The sequence below is a fragment of the Macaca thibetana genome, chromosome 9, assembly GCF_024542745.1.
Source record: "Macaca thibetana thibetana isolate TM-01 chromosome 9, ASM2454274v1, whole genome shotgun sequence".
Taxonomy (NCBI): Eukaryota; Metazoa; Chordata; class Mammalia; order Primates; family Cercopithecidae; genus Macaca; species Macaca thibetana.
In genome coordinates this window covers 90,111,944-90,133,796 of record NC_065586.1, presented here as the reverse complement: position 1 = coordinate 90,133,796, position 21,853 = coordinate 90,111,944, and the positions used below count along the sequence as shown (strand labels likewise).

General features: G+C 39.6%; 1 protein-coding gene across 5 annotated transcripts in view; it reads right to left on the bottom strand.

Moving 5' to 3' along the window:
- The window catches only part of PLCE1 (phospholipase C epsilon 1), a 344,763-nt gene that overhangs the window by 39,705 nt on the left and 283,205 nt on the right, over positions 1-21,853 (bottom strand). For 3 of the 5 annotated variants that reach the window (XM_050802707.1, XM_050802708.1, XM_050802710.1), the window contains 9 exons: positions 21,184-21,245; positions 20,933-21,098; positions 17,857-17,964; positions 16,707-16,823; positions 14,879-15,037; positions 8,621-8,750; positions 5,691-5,732; positions 4,620-4,741; positions 3,587-3,704 (listed from right to left, as the gene is read on the bottom strand). In XM_050802707.1, coding sequence (XP_050658664.1) covers positions 3,587-3,704; positions 4,620-4,741; positions 5,691-5,732; positions 8,621-8,750; positions 14,879-15,037; positions 16,707-16,823; positions 17,857-17,964; positions 20,933-21,098; positions 21,184-21,245 — 1,024 coding nt within the window. The remainder of the gene's footprint in view (positions 1-3,586; positions 3,705-4,619; positions 4,742-5,690; positions 5,733-8,620; positions 8,751-14,878; positions 15,038-16,706; positions 16,824-17,856; positions 17,965-20,932; positions 21,099-21,183; positions 21,246-21,853) is intronic. The other 2 variants (XM_050802709.1, XM_050802711.1) reach the window with 1 other exon arrangement.

Genomic DNA, 21,853 nt, shown 5'->3' with positions numbered 1-21,853 from the left:
CTCCCAGTGCCTTCCAAATGTAAATCCCTGGTAGAGACGCCTGAGACTGGGTATGTTAATCAAGAGACCTGGGTGATTCTGGAGATTTCAGCAAATGTAGTAAATAAGGATTCTAGTAAACTCCACTTTTGAGTGACAAAGGCTCAAAGAGAAGATTTGCCTTGGCCAAATCACAGAGTGTGGTAGCCAAGAGCCCAGGTCTCGACCCATGATCTTATCTGATGATCTTGTCACCACTGAATAATTTTTCTCTTACAGAGTTGTACTCTTTTAAGCTATGGGTATGTCAAGGTATACAGAGCAGTATAATGGACATTGGAGACTCAGAATGAGAGTGGGAGGGAGGTGAGGGATGAAAAACTACCTGTTGGGTACGACTTACACGACTTGGGTGACAGGTGCACTAAAATCCCAGACTTCATCACTATACAATTCATCCATGTAACCAGAAACTATTTGTACCACTAAAGCTGTCAAAATAAACTCAAAATAAAAGAACAAGGTTGTACTCCTAACTGTGGAACAATTGCGTATCTAGGAAGTACCCAAAAATACGCCCATAAATGAAGGAGCTCCAGAAAGGAGATGTCACAATGAGTTGAGAAGTCTCAGATACTTTACAAGGACCCCGTCCTTGGAATTTGGAACGGGGCCAAGGGGAGAAGGCAGGCCAGGCAAGGTTGAGAACACTCTGAGCAACGGCCTGGCACTAGAAAGATGGCAGTGTAGCTAGGTCCCTGAGGAGAGCGGGGGATGCAGGGGAGCTTGTGGGAAGATATTGGAAACTAGGTAGGTGGGGTCATAAAATAAAAATACCATATCCTTTTTTTTTTTCCTATTAGAAGGAGAAAAAAAAACCCAGGACAATAGAAGTACTAAATGCAACTGAGAAACAAACCCTAAGAGAAAGCAGGTCAAAAAAACTCAACTACTTCCATAGTGTGGTGCAAAGAGCAGTCCTGGGAGCTGCCAGGAGATCTGGCTCTTGCCCTGCCACTGAACTAGCTTCTGATGGTAGGAAAGTTCCTTCCTTTCTGTGGGCCTCATACCACATGATTGTTGAGTGCCTCATTGCAATGAAGGGTTTTTTTTTTTTTTTTTTTTGCATATGGTTTGTAAGAAGGGACTTAGGATGACGAAAGGTGACATATGCTGAAATTGATAATGTAGCAAAATTAAAATGAATGGCATAGCAACATGAGCAATTTATTTTCCTCATGTGCATCAAACACATGATTATGACAAGAAATATTTAGAAGGTATTATAACAATAATTCTGGCAATCCAATTTAGCTATTTTGAGACAGGAAATAAAATTGGGGAAAAAATGTAAAAAATTTCATTTTTCTAAAGAAAACGAAAATACACTATACCTATGAAGAAATGTACGCTATGTGAACACTTTTAAAAAATAACATACTTGGAATTTTTAAAATAAGCCGAACAACCACATGCTTAGAAGCTCTACCAAATGACCTCTTGGTCCTTCCACGATTCTCTACTGGCACAGAGACTTTGTCTTCCACACTGACTTCAAATATCTTTGGGAATCTGTGCTCCTTATTTACTCAGTGCTTGAGAAGAACAGACAAAGCCAGTGGAAGGGTCTGAGTGTGGCATTCGCTACATTTATAAAGAATAAGAGCTGCAGTGGGTATGATTCTTGAACAGAGCGGCGCTCATCCTTGTTCCTGCAATGAAGGACGTGCCAGCCTCCAGGCTCTTTGACAGGTAAAGGGTTTTGCTCCATCAGAAAAAGATTTTTGCCAGTTGCAAATAATGGTAATATTGTACTTATATGCCACGAGGTCATGGTCTGTGAAATTAAACTTAAATGACCAGGTTCCTGCATTTCTTTGAAATCTTTGCTGGCCACTTATTGATTCATATCCTCCTCAACAGGATTTACTAGCAGACAAGCAGTAGCAGCTGCCAACAGTCTAAAAACAGTTTATAGGAGAAAACTTACAATTAAAATGATTTTAAAATCATGACATATATGATTTTTTATATCATTAAATAATATGACGTTTTTTACTCTGGTGTGTGAAAAGGTCACTCATTATTACCTAACTGTGATTTAAAAAATTTAATTATTATTATTTTTTAGAGATGAGATCTTGCTATATGTGTTGCCCAGGCTGGACTTGAACTCCTAGACTCAAGCATTTCTTCTGCTCAGCCTCCCTGTTAGCTGGGACTACAGGCCCACACCACCACACCCAGTTTACCTAACTTTTAAATAGCCCAATGCCTCTGGCCCATTTGTCAGGCACAGTGTGAGACCGGGTGCTTAAGATATGCTCTGGGAGGCACCTGAGTTCAGCCCATCTTGAAAAGATGAGGGCAAGTCTATATACCCTATTTACTAACATTTAGACTGATCCTCCTATCTCAGCCACTTTCCTGTTCTCAGAAATTTTATTCCAGAGGATCCTTTTTCCTAGTATGAGGAGATGAATTTTTCTGAGTTCCATGTACTTATGGACTTTCTTGTTTGTCTTCCACCCCCTGGTGCCCCATTTGTGGGACACATAATTGAGTATGCTCATTGAAAACAGCCGGAAACAAGAGAAGCCAGGCAGTATAACAGGTAAGGGCAGGACTTTGGAGACAGATAGGCTTCAGAGCCGTAGGTGTACCATTCATTAATTGAAAAGGACACTGTTTTTGGAAAGTGGTTCATCAGCCTAAGTCCACTGTATTTCTAAAAACGGTCAGTTGGGGGAAATCTCTTCTTCCACTTCAACCCCATCCTTGGTCCTTGTGGTTTGGGTGGGGCCTTGCTACCCAGTTCAGAGTGGAGCATGTGACATGGGCTCCAGACTATCAGAGCACTGCATCCCCCTGGCGACAGTGATTGGTTAAGGCTTGGGTAAAGGACCCAATGAGAAACAATGACACTTCTGCGGGAAGTTCTAGAAGAGACTCTTACACTGAAGCTGAAACTGAAGCATGTAGTGCTAGCCTGCTGTAGTCGTCTTGCAACCAGAAGGGAATAAAGGCGAGAAAGCCAACATGATGGAGGAGGAATGAGAAATGAGGAGAGAGAAAGCATGTGCCTTGGTTAAGCATTACCTGAAACCTGTGTGTCTTCATTTTTAAGTACATGAGTCAATAAAGTTCCCTTTGCCACTTTCAAACCAAAGAATCTTGGCTGATATACTCTGAAATTTGGGGCAAATTACTTCATCTCTCTCAGACTTTATTTTAAAATGGAGATAATACTGCCTACCTTGTAGAATCATTATGAACAGTAAAGGAGATGTATGTAAACAGCACAAATCCTAGTACTTAAGTATTTAATACATTTTAGCAATGAGAAATTATGAGTATTATTATTTTTATAATTATTAACTATTATAAAAAGACATTGTGTGACCTGGAAAATGAATATTTTATGGTATTTTTCTTCATGAGCATCAAGGCAAATTATAATAATAAAGATATTTAGGAGGTATTATAACAATGATTTCAGCAACACAATTTAGTTATTTTGAGAGTGTTCACAATGCCAATTAAATAAATGGCATATTTTTAACATTTGGTATCTTTAAATGTTATAGATGATATTGCCTTATCTTACCTGGAAATTTTACTGCTTGACAATAGATTACAAGGTCAGAAAGCTCTGGTGCAATCTGTCTGCTTTCCTTTTTATTCTGATCAAGATAAAATTCTTCTCCCAGTTCCATATCATAAACCTGGTAAGGGAAAAATGATACCATTTTACATGGAAGGTATATGCCACTCACCTCTGAGTTCCCAAAGCTCTTTTATCTGTCCTCCTCTGGTGTTATTACTGTATTTCCCCTTGCATGGTAATTATCCATACACATGTCTCAACAGCTTTCCTAGAGTAAAAGCTTTCTGAGGGCAGGAAGTGAGTCTAATTCATCCCTCAGTGCATGGTCCACTGTCTTACATGTGGAATGGTCAATAAATCTTTGTTAAATAGAGGATTGACTATGTATCTTCTGTGGCTCAAATTTTTGACATATAATTCCATTGTCCAACAATGTCACTGCAACTGCATCTAAAGATTTGCTCAGAATCTATAAACCGTGAGGCACTTGAGGGTAGGATCTGGGTATCACATTTATCTTTCTATTCTCAGTGTCATTCCTCTGCTGTCTGGCCCCTGTTTATCTTCTTGGTCATCCCAAATGCCTTTAACACTTCTTGCAATTCCCTGGACATACCTGGCTGTCCTCTTGGCCTGAATGTTCTGTTTTTGTCTGTTTAGCCAAATCTTCCTTCTCAAACCTCATATTCCCTTAGAGCCTGTCCTTGATTCTCTGATAACACAGTATAATCACTGCTCTATGCACTAATCTTCAGCAAAGTTGACATGTCTGCCTCCATCACTAAACCACCTCCTGTGCCGCTTCAGTACCTGCCACACATACACCATCAGTAGGTACTGGCTGGATGAATCAATGACTGACTTTCCATAAATGGAAGGTGGGTGTCTCTTAATACCACCAAGTGAACTTTGGCATCTAAGGGAAAGTGAGGGGAAAGGTGAAAGGGAGGGATAGGGAGGAAGTGGATCCCATCTGAAACTGACAAGAGTACCACATGGTCCAAGTGTCATTTAACAGAAACCATTCACCCACCTTTCCTTTGTTGCAAGCAGAGTTATCTGCCTTCTTTATCCTCTTGGGGATTTCTTCACTATACTCAAACTGAAGCTTGTCATTACATGATTTATTTTCAGGTCTGTCTTCCAGAATGTTGTCTGAAAATAAGTTAGCAGGCTTCAGTGAAAAAGAACCCAATGCTTCACTTAAGAGCTACATGTGCATCATGTGAGGACATCCAGATACTTGTACTTATCTATAAGAATGAGGCTCTAACTATATAGTATGTTAACAAAATGATGGCTTGAAGCCTAACTGTAAAAATTGGGTTGATGCAGTTATTTTCAATTTAATTGATTTATTTACCAGTAGTTTTTGTCGCTTATAATTTAAATGATTCAAAATAATCTGGCATATTGACATAATCTAAATGAAGATGCCAATTTTCATACAGATAATTGGAACTATGCAAATATTATGGAAGATATCCCATGTCAAGAAGCTGACAGCACACACGTTTGGGAAGGATTTAGTGGCTGAAGCACTTCTAGAAGGTACATACATGATTTAATCACTGTCACTTTGAAATGAAGCTATTTACTTCTTTTACCTTGAGAAATGCCAAAACCTGGGGGGAAAGACTTATTATTGGGTGTAGTGCAAAGTTTTTACAATTATAATTAAAAAGCAAAGTTTTCATGATTGTTATTAATTTACTAAGTGATAATCATAACAGAAAATAAAAGATATCTAAATATCATATCATGAGATATAATCTTATATTTTGCTCTGTTTTTGCTTTTCTACTCGGAATGACTCTAAGGGTATTAGAGGTGTATCGTGATGATGACTTTTTAAAATGAAAAACAAGAAAGCTAATTTCTCACTAAGATTTAGTATCGCATCATCAGAGCACAAATGATTAGACCAAAAGGACCTTATACCAAATCAGGGCCATGCAGGCTGACAAGAAGTAAATGAGATAAATCATTGCATTACATTTGTATTCACGGAAGTATCACAATGTCATGCTAACCGGGCCCAAGAAATTGGAAACAGAATGCTGACGTCCATGCAGTTAAAATGCCCCGTTCAAATGGCATTTACCTTCCTGACCGTTAGGAGCAGGGGAGGCAGTAAGGACATCTGCTACAGAAAAACAGAATCAGAAAGGGGTAAAGGAAGGAGAAAATTAAGACAAACACCAGATAAATTAAACAAAGGTATGAAGCAAAGCACAAATAACAGCAGCTTAGATTATAAATAAATGAAACAAGAAATGCTCTACAGATTTAATATTTTGACTGTTGAACGATGCAAGGACTAGCAGTAAATGAAATGTAAACATTACTAATGTGAATCATGCCAAGACTGACACATTCATGTTACATATTTTCAGTTACTGACTATTGTAATATTCCCAATATGACTTCATTTCAAACGTACAGAAACAGATTAATTTCTTGGAATTGTGCTGTCATTGTCATAGAATATGTCTATGTTAAGTCATAAATTCAAATTTGTCTGCAGTGTATGTTCAAAACTAGACACAAGGTAAACGACAAGGTTGGGAAAAAGTATTAAGAATTTATTACCCAAAAGGCAGAGTTACAATTTCTCAAATAAATAACTCTCGTTTGCAACTTCCTTAGGGTTTACTTGCAATAATTCTGGGCTAGGCATTATCTCATTTTTATAGCCCAAATGGTGTTAGATTAATGCCTTTATTTAATCGGCATGAAAACCAAGGAGAAGAGATGCCACAGAGATAAACTGGGCACCCTGACTTTAGAGATGGGTTCCTAATCTAGGATGCCTATGAGGGTCTCAGGAAACTTGTGAAACTCTTGCAGTTGTGCAGAATTTTGAGAGCACGTTTTATTTTTCAAAGGTGACAGCTCTCATCTGATTCTCAAAAGGACACATTATTACAAGAAGCTAGGAAACCTTTGAGGCCCCCTAACAGGCTGGTAATGGTGCTTCCCACAGCAGGTAGATTTCTGTTCTCTATCCCTGCTGGAGAAAGTGGAGATGGTCACAACAATAATCAAAGGCATATGGCTAGTAAGGCATTTAATAGTCACATATGGAAGCCTTAATTGGACAAGCTTCAACAAGCAGAACTACAAGGCCTGCATAAGTCACAGCATAACTACAAGGCCTGTTTGAGAATCATCCAGTCAGAGGGATCTTTCAGTGAAGGGGGAAATACTCATGTAGTGGTAGTGGGCTTAAGCGGTCATACATTATAGATGTTAGTGCTGGAAGTAGAGGAAGAACATCACCAAACACTTCGCAGAACCTTTTCATTACGTATCTGAGGCAACTAAGGCCTAAAGTGGTGAAGACATTGCCCCAGGTCTCACAGTCTATTGGAACAGAGCCTTGCGTGGTCCCCTTTTCCAATGACACCCTACCTTTGTATATGTGGATTGTTAAAAATGCACGTAACTTATCTTAGAAATTCAGTGGTATAGGACTAAATTTTACTGTCCCAAATGAAAATAAATCAGAAAATCCTTCTCTTACCTGTTCATTTTGTTATTTGCAAATCAAAACCATCTATAATAATTTTTTGTTATTTCTTTATGTGAAATCTACAGTATAATAATTTCTAAAAAGTCTTTTCCTTCCCTGTTCTCAGAAGTACAGAAAAACCACAGGAGCAATTTATGAAAGAGCAAATTTGTTTTCTAGTGGACTAACTACTTATAGGGGCATATGACATCTGGATTAGTTGATTTCTTAAGTGTGCTTTTCATTTCATATCTGAATCAATTTGTTCTTCTATGGGGCATTACTGCAACTGTAATGGGGAAGAAATCCATGGGGAAGAATAAGTTAATAAAAAAAATTCACATTCCCATGACTTTGCAGATAAATTGTCTTGACTCCTTTTTTTTTCTCTTACTATCTGATGAGATATGTCCCTCATATTAGCTCATGGGGTTTCAGGTGTAGCAAACTGGCTTTTAATTGGTGGTATGGAGCAATCAACTATTACTAAGGACAAATACTAAATGATGTAGTTTGGTATTATATTTGGGGGCAGACAGACACTGCAGCATAACCAGTGATGGAGGCTCACAAAACTGAACTATGATTGGAGACAATTCAAATTTCTGCTGAGGCGTAGATATTTGGAGGAGGCTCAGTTGTCTTAATGCTTGAGACGACTTAATGGTAAATGGTTTCTGGTCTGGGCATATCTGCATATTTAGCAAAACAATTATTCTACATAGAAACAATATATTCTACTATATAATGTTTACAGAAATAGGAACCTTGGCATTTTCTTATTATTATATTGTTGTCTTTCAGACATCACCAAAATGAAACAGTCTACTATCAGCAAAGGTACCTGAGTAAACATTCTGCAATCTCTAACAAATGTTTAATGCAAATGAAACACACTGAAAACCTAATTCTCATGTGAGAAGAATCCTTCACTAGTAATCTGTAGTTAACATCAATTCATGTGGCTTTTTTGTATTGTGTCATTAGTATTACCCATGTTTTTTCTCTTTGGTTGGGCCAGAAGGAAAGATCTTGTTGGCTTAGTGGTACGAAAACGGAGGGAGGGGAAATGAGGCTCCTTTCTTTTCCCTGCTAGAATGCCAGAGCAAGAGTGTGAAAGGAACGGAGAGCACAGAGCCGTGATGCTGCCCCCTGCTGATGGTGCAGGAGAAAGGATGCAGCCTCAGTCTACGATTCCCGCCAAAAGTACCAGACACACTAGAAGCTAAAGGGTGAAAATAGGGTTTCTCTGCTGCAATTCCATCTCTTCCTTTAGAAACTTGTCATAGGAATGACTCCCTGTAACTTCCCCACCTGCCTCTTCTTTCCTTAAGTGGTGGCTAACAGAATCCCCTTCCTTCCTCAGTCCTTGCTAAGTGACTGAATTCAGAAACTCCTGTACAGTATTACAACCATCTGTAGTATTGGTCTTTGGAGCTCTAGACTTATTTTAGAAAGAAAAAGGTAGAAAATCATCCAAGAATTTTCCTGTGCACAGCAGAGGGATCTGTTTCTCTTACCATCAGAAAGGGATTCATAGTCATAATCATATTCGTCCTCCTCATCTTCCTCTTCCTCATTATTGGCAGGTGGGGGGTTGGCATTCCCACCATTATAAGCCTGCGCTTGCATAGATGCTAACTGATGAGCCTGTAAAATAGCAATAATTGTAAACTGCAGATGCCAAGCTACTGAATTCATTTATAACCTTCAAAACTACCCCTGATGTTTAACACAATCATTAAAAGTAGCTTAACCTATTTTGATACATTTGGGAGAGGAGGAAAAAAATCTAGATTCACTTGAAACACAATGTCAACACTTGGGTGAACTTCAGCATTCCTGCAGGAAGAGTCCTGGAGCTTTTATACACAATCTCCAGAAGACCGTGTGCGGTGCTCAGCTAGCCAGGTTCCCGGGACAACCCCTCCAAGAGAAAGTTTTGGTGATTTGGAGAACCAGCACCAATCCCAAATGACTGAAGAAGTGAGTCACCCATCAGTTTTTCAAAAGTATGTCTCTGTTAAGAAACCATTTTTTCCCCTTCTTAAAATAATATCTACAGGCCCCTGACCTTGAGAACAATGTTAGAATCCCTGTGGACAAAGAGGCCAAAAGAATTGTTGTTGGTTTAAATAAAATTTTTTTCAAAAGGCTTTCTGAACCGTAAATCAGATTAACAAAACAGGCCTAGAAACTTTAGGAAACTTGATGTGTGCAGCCAGGGAGGTCACATACTCCACGTTTACTGGAATTACTGTGAAGTGATAAGCATCAGTACAGGTCTGGGAACCAACCTAGCTTAAGAAAATCATCTGAAATATAGGAAATGTTACTTGCATGAACTAAATGCAGGAAACAACCTAGAAGTTCAACAATAGAGGAACGGGGTCAGTAAGCAGTGGTTGTCTGGAGAGAAAGACATGAAAAAATAATTGTTATATATTTATTGAACAAAGGAATTGAACAAATTCTTTTGTTCAACAAATTCTTTTATTCAATATTTATGCATTGAATATATTATATAGAATATTGTATATGCACACACACATATACAATTCTGCATATGTGTGCATACATGTGTGTTAACATATACTCTATATAATGTATGTGTGTGCATACAGAAAATAGCTATTCATGTAAATATATATACTACATAAATATACACATAATTCTGTATTCTTTATGTATTTAAAGTGCAATTATATAAAATGACAGTCATAAAGTGCTAGATATTAAATGTTAATACGGCAGGGGTTCTTCACTTGTTTTTGTGTCACAGACTTCTCTGGTTGTCTGGTGAGATAGGATCCCTTCTCGGAATGATGTTTTAAATGTATAAAATGAAACGGTTACAAAGGAAATACTGTTGAATACAGTGATCACATGTTATAGGAACAAATTTGTGCTATTAGAATATATGTGTTTTTTTATTAACACAGTAGAAAGCATAGTAGTAGGTTAAGTAACATTTTTGAAAATATAAATTGAGCATAAATAATTCTTGGAGATATTAGCGACAACTGTGAAGTATAATGAAAAAGTTGCCATTTCGATTGGTGACAATAGGTATTGTCTATATTACTGTAGTTTATTCCCACATTTATAATCAGAGGAAATGCTAAATTTCAGCTAGAGGTTAGTGAAAATAAAGATGTATTTTTTTCCATTTATATTTATAGACTCCCTAAATTCCATTTGTGGATATTACCAAGGTTAAGAACTTGTGTAATATAGTTGTGTTTGACCCTGGAATTATGTATGTTTTAAAATAATTCTCTAGTCCCTAAATTTTTGAAATGTGGGTATATTACCTTTATAATGAATATGTATACATAAGGAAGATACAATTTAGGCTGTGTCCATATCCATATGAAATGTATTACAAAGCAGTCCATTCCAGATAACTGGATATTGTCTAGGCTGAGATTTCTCAAAGTGGGTTTTATGGAGTTCTGTGGGTATTATTAGGTGTTATGGAAAAACTGACAATTACAGGAACCGCAAAATACATTGAATGCCTGGAAACAGCAGCTTAACCAAACCTGAACACATTCCTACTACAGGGTTTCACACAGCCTTCATTTAATACGCTAAAGGGCATCACGAGTCTTCAAAGATCTCCAGTGCATCTTCAAAGATCTCCAGTGAAATCAGCCTCAAATAAACATTTTCCATGCTTACTTAACCAGGGAATTTCTTTTTCCCCGTCTTTCTCTTCTCAGAGTCTCTCATAGGATTAGTGTTCTTCAAAACTTTGGGAAATCTGTTGTAGGCACAAGTGAGCCACAAATGCAGGTCTCTATCGCTGATAAGAGAAGGGCCTTGACTTAGTGAGCACTCAAGGTAGCGCCAAGTCATGGGAATGATGAGGCCAAGGGCTGGACAGACCCACTGGCAGGGAAACGTGAGTACTGTATGGGAGAAGGACACCGCTCAAAGAACCACGAATAGCAGTGTCTGAAAGTAGAGTGCCAAGGCCCCTGAGATGCTCAAGGAGAAGCATGGGAGAGGTAGCCCAATGAACAGCCAATAGCTGGGACCCTTCTACACAGTGTCCTACTTATTCTAGGGTAGAAAAATGAGACCTCAGCCCCTGAATAAAAGTAACTCGGATATAGGTTGGGGTTGGAGGTATGGGTCAGATGAGGAGACTGGCCCTCATAGGGCTAAGCAGGAGCAATGTCTTACAATTCTCGGTTTCCCCAGTACCTAGCCACAGTGCCTGTCATCTAGGGTGAACTGTTTGAGTTTTTTTGGTTCAAATTCAGGAGAGCAATGTCAGAATCCTGGAGGATCATGGTGGGGTATAGTTAGGAGACCTCAGGATGCATCTCAGTACAAGCCAGAGGCAGGTGGAGGGCTTCAGAAATCCTGCTGAGTCAATCCATCCTTGCTGAGGGTGTGTTCTTTGTATGGAAATGACACAGGCCTTCTATGTTAGGGGGTAGGTCAGAGCCCATGGAGCTCTGGGCATTCACCTGGTTTATTTGAGGTCAGATCACTAGGTCTAGACCCATGATCTACCAGAAAACAGAAAGGCCTTACACATACGACTGTGGAATCATTGCTGGTATCCCCTGGGAAGTCATCATGAAAGGTCGCAGTCTTAGAAAACTGGAAATAGGGATTATGTTGTCCCATTTGTCCAAAATGAGGAACAAGTAAGTTGTGGACCTTATACTGTGGGCAGTGTCAAGGTGATAGTTGACAAAATTTCATGATGGGGTATTAATCACTTGGTTTGCGAGAACTTAGAAAATAAAGAGGTGATTTGCAAGAGTTAGAATGGATCTACTAAGAACAAATTTACTGCACAGTAACCTCCTTAGCTTTTTTGGATAAGATAATTCACTTTGTGGGAAAAATAGCAGATAAATCGTGTTTCTCAAACTTTCAGGATAATAAGAATTATTATTGCTATTATTTTTTCTGCAGACACCATGGTGACTTAAGGAATTATTTTTTTATAAACAGATGAGCAGGCCTTTCTTCTGGCAATTCTGACTTAGTCAGATTCGTGACCTTAGAATCTGTTTTTCAAAGTGCTCCAGCAACTATTCTTATTAAAGTATTCTGACTTCTGTATCACCTTTGAAAAGGGCTTCTCTAAAGATCGAGACTAAGCTCTACTGCTGTGAGCTGGTTGGCCTTGAGAAAGTCACACAAGTGGCCAGGCTTCAGTTTTCTATTTTATAAATAAAGAAATCAATAAAGACGTTGAAGCACCCTCTGGGAAATGCGGGCTACCAGAGAGGAGAGCACCAGACAAGAGCAACAATCATCAAATGCCAGGGGGGTTCTTTAAGAAGGGCACAGGCCTCTCACGTGGCTGGCTGACTCAAGGGCAACTTGGGATGAAGACACAGTTTGAGAAATTGCTAATAAATGTACCAGATGACAGAAACAAAATACACAAAGAACCTTGTAGGATGTAATAATATACCGAAACCAAGAAGAGCAAAAATAAATACGAGGCTCCCATATACAAAAGGTTAAAATTCATTGTTAATCTGGAAAAATGGGAACACTGGGCATAAGAACAGTCTATATGAAAATAATCGAATGATTTTGTTTTCTACAAGCTCAACATGAGCCCGGGGTGTGCTAAATCTGTTTTTTTTTTTTTTTTTTTTTTTTTTTTTTTTTTTTTTGAGTCAGGGTCTCACTCTGTGGCCCAGACTTGTATGCAGTGGCACAATCATGGCTCATTGCAGCCTTGGCCTCCCAGGCTCAGGTGATCCTCCTGCCTCAGCCTCTCCAGTAGCTGGGAATACAGGCACATGCCACCATGCTCGGCTAATTTTTATATTTTTTGTAGAGATGGGGATGTGATATGTTGCCCATGCTGGTCCTGAACTCCTAGATTCAAGCAATCCACCTCCCCTGGCCTCTCAAAGTGCTGGAATTACAGGGGCGAGCCACAGCGGCTGGCCAAGAATTTTTGAAAGGAAGACAGTCTGAGGCTGCATTAACAAAGGTTTAAAGTTCAAATTAGGGGAGGTGATGGTTTCACTGATCTTGTGCTGTAATATACTACCTAGAATACTGACTTAGTTCTGGAAATCGCATTTTAAGATTGACAAATTCAAGAATATCCACAAATTTAAGAATATCTACGATATTCTTAATGGTAAGTAAAGAGTCTTAGCAAACATATCCTGTCAGGAACAGTTGGCACAACAAGAATTTTTAGCTTGGAGAAGAAAAGCTGGTGGGGAAACACATGATAGCTTTCTAAATATAAAATTAGTCTGTACAGCTGCAGAGAGAAGAGGGAGGGCCAATGAGAAGGAGGAACAGGAAGGAAGATTTGGGCTCAACATAAAAAAGACTTCTGTTCATTAGTGGAATGAAAGCCTTATAAGTAACTGCAAATGACTGTGCACAGAATGGAAAAGGCAAAGACATTCACATTTATCTTGAAGACCATAGTGGTATGTGTGGTTAGCAGCTTTATCTGCTTGGCAGTGAGGACCGGGCAGGAATTGTTGGATAAAGAAAATAGCACAGACGAACAGGGCTCTAGAAGAAAGTGTTTTTCTTTCTAGAAGTGCTTTTTCTTCTGCTGGGTGGTCAGTCACTGATGTGGCATTTGAGGAAGGTCAGGTAGAGTATACATGCTAACATTTAAATAACTTAGTAACAAGGCCATCAGCATAGGTGCCATGGCCTCTGAAACTCAAGCAAAGGCCAGGTCACCTGGAGCAGCTTTGGAAGTGCAGATCTGGATGTCGACCCAGTGGAGGTCTCCAACTGGTGGCCCTTGGGGCTGACTTCACCTACAGACCTGACTGGTTTGGCTGGTGCAGTGTTTTAAAAATAATTGAATTAGAGCTGTTCATTGATGGGGCGTGCACCCTCCACTCCTGTCCTCACCACTTCCAGCTGTCCTGTATCCAGCTGGCTCCTCACACTGATGTTTCCTGCTTAGCCCCTGAAGGTGGCTGATTTTGCAACTTTTGGCCCAGAGTCGTGGGTGATCTTCAAATTGGGTCACGTATACCTTCAGAGTACACAAACACTTCAAGGGAGTATGCAAGTTCGGATGTTTGTAAAGAAATTGGTTTCTGTATGTTTAGCATCTATGTTCCTGTACTCTTTGAAAAACAGGTCAGCCTGAGAGCAAGTGGGCTAGTTTCCAAAGGGATGTTTTAGAACCAACAGTGCCCTCCTAAGTAGGACAAATAGTTTTGCCAGCTGTCATCCTGTGGGATAAGTGGGTGCAGCCTGGTAAATAACTCTGTGTTCTGGACCTGAGGTTTTTCACAGACCTTTGGGCTGAGGGTCTCCTACGCAGGTGGGTTTGTTGTGCTTGGACCCAGATCTCTGTTGTCGAGATCTGGGCCCAAGCAGCACAAACTAGTGATAGGCTGGGATCACAGGGCTATGGCTATTGGGCTTCTACTACAGGCTCCATGCCAAGGGCTCCCCTAAGAGGCCTCTCCCTAAAGGGGACTAAAGCAGTCATTATGGGATGGACAACCCCCAAAGCTCAGTTTCAGGCACAACAGTCACACTTCATCCTACTCGGAATAAATTAAATAACGGAGGTATATCCTATGTGGGAACAATTCCACAAATTAAATCTTGGGTGAGTGAGATGAGAGAATTTATTGGTCTATGAAATGAAAAGCCCAAAATCAAATTTATCATCTAAGGAAAGTCAGTCTTGAAAAACTAGTAAACAAGCAGGTCATCTGAAAGGTTAGAATGATTATTTTTCTTTGTTCTAGGCACACTGCCTTTTCATAACCAGTTTAACAAGAGGGGAGTACCTTTTGCTTTAAGATATCCACTGGCGTCTGATGGGCTTTTAGTTTCTTGTTTTTAAGAAGCACTTTCCTTCTGAGTTGGTCAGGTGAAGGAAGCATTGGATCATCTGAGAAATCAGTCTCAAATAAGAATTTAGCCACCAGCTTTTCTCCAAACACAGTCTAAAAAGAATGAAGGAAAACATAAAATCAATGCCTTTTATCTGTAATTGATAAATATATGTACACTTCATAAATATAGTAGATATTTTAGATTGATTGAATTATTTAAAAAGTCTTAGGAAGAGGAACGAGGAAAGAAGCTGTCCCCTGCTTCCGCCCCCTTCATAGTTTCTTCCTGAAAAGAAGGGAGGTGTTTAGAAGGACAGGAGGAGAAGTCGAGGCCACTCTGCAGCTGGCGTCAGTTCTAACTATTTAGGAAAATATTCTGTGGTCTGATGTATTAAATAAGAAAACAGAGAATCAGTTAGAGGCTGTTGTTTGTAGAATAAGGTTAGTTTCAGATGAAGTCAAGTCAAAAGGATAGAAACTTTGGAGGGGGTAGGGAGTAGGGACAAGGATGAAAGACATAGGTAGAATTTGCCCCCACATAGTGTGAAGAATCACAGACACAATTCTCACAAAGATTTTGGGCATGGATCTCCAAAGCAGAATGTGTGTCTGTCAAGGAGGTGGGTGGAGGGAAGGCAGACACAATGCTTATATCAACTCCATTGTTGCCCAGGCTGGTCTCCAACTCCTGAGCTCAGGCGATCCACCCGCCTTGGCCTCCCAAAGCGCTAGGATTACAGGTGTGAGCCACTGGGCCTGGCTTCAAGTTATTTTTTAGTTGGAAAAAAAAAAAAATCAAAGCTTAGGCCAGAACAATATGAAAAGTTAATTAGTTTTGTTGGCATTGATATTTGGGACATTTTGTTAGTGCCCCTCCTTCCCACTGAGAGCCACATTTCCACAAATGCCTTTACTGTTAGAGGAAGGGGGAAGTATAGGGGAATATCTGCTCCTAAATCTGGGTGAATATCAATCCCCTATATAAGGAAGGGCTGACTGTTAACACAGCAACTGTTCTGGCCAGTCTAAGCTCTTTGCTAACTTGGATCTTTGTACTGTGGTATAAGAAGATCTTCTACAAGATTTGACTTACTTGCCCTGAGATATTTTCAGCTTTTCCACATACAATTGACAGATGACATCCTGGCATCCCTGACTTGTGGTACCGAAGTGTTGGAGAGTTGGTCTATCCTAATCTCCTAAGGCTTTCTGGAAAGGGTAAGGAGACCAGAGAGTAATGCTTATATCACTACAGCTCAGCTGAAAAGAGGGACCATCCCAGAGAGGGCCCAGGCTCTGAGAACAGCCCGATGTCTCAGGTTTGTGGGACCCTAACTTTATATGCTTCACGGCCAAGGTCTAATTGAGGCATGGTCCACAAAGCCCTCATGTAAAACCTAATGATGGCTGGGTGCAGTGCCTCATGCCTATAATCCCAGCACTTTGGGAGGCCAGGGTGGGTGGATCACTTGAAGCCAGGAGTTCCACAGCAGCCTGGTCAACATGGCGAAACCTCATCTCTACTAAAAATACAAAAATTAGCCAGGCATGGGGGTGCACACCAGTAATTCCAGCTACTTGGGAGGCTGAGGCAGGAGAATCGCTTGAACCTCAGAGGCAGAGGTTGCAGCGAGCCGAGACTGCACCACTGCACTCCAGGCTAGGTGAGAGAGCGAGACTCTGTCTCAAAACAAAACAAAACAAAACAAAACAAAAAAACCCAATGACAATTGCAAGACAAGGGCCAACATACTGTTCTGTCTTTTCATTGAGAGCTCACCTTGAAAATTTCTGCCATTTTTCGTTGCTGAGGCAATGAACAGTGGTTCTCAATCGATATGATGATTGGCAGGTCAGAGTTGATGAAGGCACTGCGATCAATGGCTTCAACCACTTCCTATGAGAGCCAAAACAGCTCATTAGAGTCCAGATTTCTGTCAAGGTGGTCAGAAGGCAGGGTATTCATAGCCACGGAAAGCATGTCAATTGTTACATGCAGCAGACTCTGACCAAAGGCGGTTTTTGTATTTTCAAATGAAGGATGAGGATAAGACTATTTTGTAGAAAGACATTAAACTGTTTATAGTGAGTATTGTTCATATACTATAAGGAACAACTATCATATTGAATTTAACAAATCTATATACATATACTCTCTCTATATATATATATACTCTATGTAGAGTATATATACAGTATATAAACAATATATTGTGTATATATAATACATATACAGTATATATACAATATATTGTGTATATATTATATATACAGTATATATATAGAGTATATATATATACGCAATATATATAAAAATTGCAACAATATTATTACATGCTAACTAGTGTAAGGTAATGGTTACTAACTTTGGTTGAATGGGGAGTCTAATGAGAGTTCTAGATTAACTCCAGAAAAATGAACATGTGCACATTCCACATGATACAGCAAACACTTTTGGGAAGTCTTCATTTAGACCCAGCATAAAGACCCTTGACCTAAGGTGTAATTTGGTCAAGTCACTGATTTAAATGAAGAATGAAGGCCAGGCGCAGTGGCTCACACCTGTAATCCCAGCACTTTGGGAGGGTGAGGCAGGCGGATCACTTGAGGTCAGGAGTTTGAGACCAGCCTGGCCAACATGTTGAAACCCCATCTCTACTAGAAATACAAAAATTGGCTGGGCTTGATGGTATGCACTTGTAATCCCAGCTACTTGGGAGGCTGAGGCAGGAGAATCTCTTGAACCTGGGAGTCGAAGGTTACAGTGAGCCAAGATGGGACCACTGCACTCCAGCCAGGATAACAGATCAAGACCCTGTCTCAAAAAAAAAAAAAAAGACAAAAAAAAAAAAAAAAAAAAAAAAAAAAGAGAGACAAATGAAGATAATGTCTCTTTGTGATTTGATTTAAAGAAAGTTATGAAGGATTACCTTGAAGGGGATCTTGGTTGTCAGTGTATGTCCATGATAAATGATGGGCATCCCATCGTCTCCGTCCCAGCAGTCCAATTCTACACTTCGACAGCCTTGCAAGAGGACCTGTGTGATCAATGAGTGAATCCACCCCAGGTGAGCACCTAGAAATAAAGCCTCAAACTAAACCTAGCATGTAGTTCTACATATCAGGCAGTGTTCACACTCAGGACTAAAGCAGAAGGGCACATGGTCTAAAACAAACACGGCATTTTCACCGAAGGCCACAATTAATCTGGAGTGGGAAAGGAAGGGAACAGATTAAGGTAGAAAGAGTGTTTACCAGAGCTGAATATTAAAGGAAAGTAAAATTTGATAGCAAAACCATATGGCCATTTTCCTAGCAACTTTGGCCTCTTGAAATCTTCAAATTAGAGAGCCAGGCAAGTGCTCTATCTGGGTAGACATCAATGGAGGTGAAAATGCTAATGCCACAGCCCAGAGAAAATAACGCCACTGAGTCTTTAATGAACTGGCTAAACATTTACAGCAAGCCAATTAGGATAAAATCACTTCCATTAAGACCCAAATTAAACCACAATTAAACAACTTTGCTGTGAATGCATAACATGTAAGATGAGTAGAAGCAAAGAGTTATCAAGGATTTGCCTGGCTATCTAATTCCAGAATAGCAACTAGAGCAGAGATGGCAAATAATCCATAAATGGTTCCTTCCTCCCATACCCACAGCAGACATGAGTAATCAAGCTAGGCACACTAGTCCTTTAAGCTTTAATATGTTAGCTCACAACCTCTTTATTAAAGTGCTCCAGAAAACACTACCAAAGAATCAGATGAGTTGATACCTATTTGTTATCCTGGATCTGAAGTGGGAAGCAGAGCTCAATACATATGCTTGGGTTGCAACTCTGTAAAGTTTGCTTGAAGCACCTTCTTCCTCCATAGCTCTATCTGTACATCATCTTAAATTATTACATACTGGAATAGTGACCCAAGCCAATAAATTGATAGATCTGTAAACCCACTGATTTTAGAACGCACATAATTATGTCTATGTGACAGCAATCCATTACTGGGGCTTAGTGGCCACTAGAGTTTCTGCAACTAAGCTCAGGTAGTGGAATGATTCTCATTTTCACAGTTTTGTATGAGATATGTGCTATATTCTTCCTATCTTACAGCATAGTGGGTGGCCTAGAATCTCAAGGCTATCTGCTTCTTTCAGCAGCTAGAGTATCTAGAGGGGCAGTGTCTTGGGCTGGAAATTGCTATGTAAAATGGTGGCTGGAACACCAAGCTGCTTATCTCTGTGGCACCCCTGCCAGACTGGGAGTAATGTTCAGCAACTGGCAACAGATGAGGTGGCTTTTCAGCATGGATGGACTAAAGGTCTTCACCAAAGTCTGTGTGACCTTAGATCTCCACATATGGCTAGAAGAGGAAAACCTGGGCTGGAAATTCTAGATGAGAAGAACAGGGCTTATCCTCACTTCCCATCTGCCCCATGGAGTAATGTTAAAAGGTAATTAGGAAGGGCCAAGGAAGAGTGGAGAGGGGTTAGAAACGAAGTAAGAGGGATCTACCTGCATACTAGGTTTCATCCCATCTGTGAGTGTATTTGAGGGGTTCTTGTGCCTTACTCAAAAGCTGTGATAGTCTCTCCTTGGGGTGTGATGTTAAGAGGTTTAAAATCTGTTTGAAGTCAAACAGGAATGAAGTAGGGATTAAAGCCAGGACACTGGTCCTTGTTTATTTTCCTGGGATAAATGTGCATACATATAAGTACATAGATATACATAGATATGCATATATGCACTTACACATATATGTACACACATGTATATGTATGTATATACCTATGTATGTGTGTATATGAAATATATATAAGTAGCTGTATTTATATGTATATTTAATTTCATTCCTATAGAATAATGGATTTCAAACTTCTTTTAACTTTTCTGTGTGCAAATGGAGGGCCAATATGTAAAGTGTGTAGAAGAGTAGTACATTACCTGAAGTGGGGCAGATGGTACCCCTCCTACTCTCTGGCTCCCTCATCTCAGTGTTGGGGACTGAGGCCCCATGACAGAACTCCTATTTTGAAAATCACTACGCTAAGGACACAGCTTCATTCATAATAAAGGTTCCTTAGAAAATAGAGTTTAAAATACATATTCCCGCTACACAAGCTTTGAGATAAAAAAATTGCCCCATGCTATGAGGAATATCTGCACGAATCTGGAGAACAAAGAAACCTCACTGTTGCTGGGGTTATGTAAACAATACACCTGTGATTTTCAAACCTGGACCCACATGCGCACACAATGACACACTTATATTCCCTGCCTAGCTCCAACCGAATTGACCCTTCTTGAAAGAGTTAAGAAAAAAGGCAGAATAGATGAGGAAGCTGCAGACGGTACAGCAGAGGGGCAATGGACACGCAGATCGTTGCAAGTTGGATGTTTAGGTAAAAAGGATGGACTTTTTCTAGTCTAGAGAGCCTACTGAGTTTCAAAGAACATTCTCATGAATTTAATGTGTAGGGACAGTGCCTACAGTCTGTGCAGATTTTTTTCTGAAAATTTTTTTTTTTTTTTGGTTACCATAGGGCTAGATTGATTATTTAACAAACTGAAAAGCAAAACAAACAATATTTTGGGAATAAGTACATAGAAAGTTGCATTTTCTACTATGCTTTCCCACTACAATATATTATTTAGCAGTTAGAGAACAGATTAGATAATTTTCCCATGGGAAAATCTAATTTTAGTGGGAGTAGGTCAGACTAACTAGGATCTAAAAGCTATGAGTCTCAAACAAACACTTTCATTTTGGCCTAGAATAAAGGTTAAGTATAGACGGGGGAAAACAAAACAAAACAAAAGAAGTAAAGAAGACGACTGCTGTAGTACAGCCAGTTTCCCACACATCGTGGTTCCTCACATTTGACACGGAACAGCTTACTCTATAAGCTCTTCAAAGGAGTCTGGGGCCAGGCTTTTGTGACTTTGGGGGTTAAGTAAATAATTAGGCTTAATAAAAACCACATTCCAAGTGGCATTCCCTGTACCTGGCTGTAGAGTTCTACCGAGGATTCTCCTTTGAGTTGATGGCCCGTGAGGTAGGTATTGTGTGAAGATTCGATGTAATAGTATGAGAGGGGTAGCTGCAGTTCTTTAATGTTCTCCTGTGACTCATCGTTTTTTGAGGCAAAATTTTCTTTATCCATCAGAAACCTAGGTGAAACAAATTTTCTTAAGACTGCATGGGAAAAATGCATACTACTCTTAAAAGATGGGCAAAAGATATTTTAAAAGTTACCTTGCAAACCCTTCAAATGACATTAGTCCCTGATGACACATACTGATGTTAGGCTCAAACTTCTGCAAGGGATTAAAAAAAAAGTGTTATTTAGGTTAAGGAAACTAAGAGGGGGAAAGAAACCACCACATCATTTTTTAAAGCTGTTCTGTTTTCATCAGGAAACATCTGAACCAAATATTTGAACTAATTTAGTAATGTAGTGGTAAGAAGTGGTTTTTAGTCCAAAAGAAAACATTTATTATACTAAGCATATTTATTTAATAGAAAAAAGGAGAGAATGAGAAAAGAACAAGGCTGATTTCTATGAAAACAAAGTGTATCAGTTTGTCCAGGTGAAAATGGGGATAATAATAGCAGTTACCATAAAGTTGGTGAGAGGCGAACTGAGATGATTCACATAGAGCACTTAGTGCCATGACTGCATTTAGTAATATTATAACGAGCACTCAACAGTGTGATAGTAATCTCACAATTTTAGCATTTTCAGTGATCAAATCCAACTGCTGAACAACTAATACACTGATACCCAGTCAGGTGATAAGGGAGGCTGAAACCTAGACTCATTTGTTGCATCGAGCCACACCACTCCTCTCTGCTGACACCCTGTAGTGTAAACCTTCACCAGCTATTGCTGGTTACTATGATAGCTTCCTAAGCAGTCTCTCTG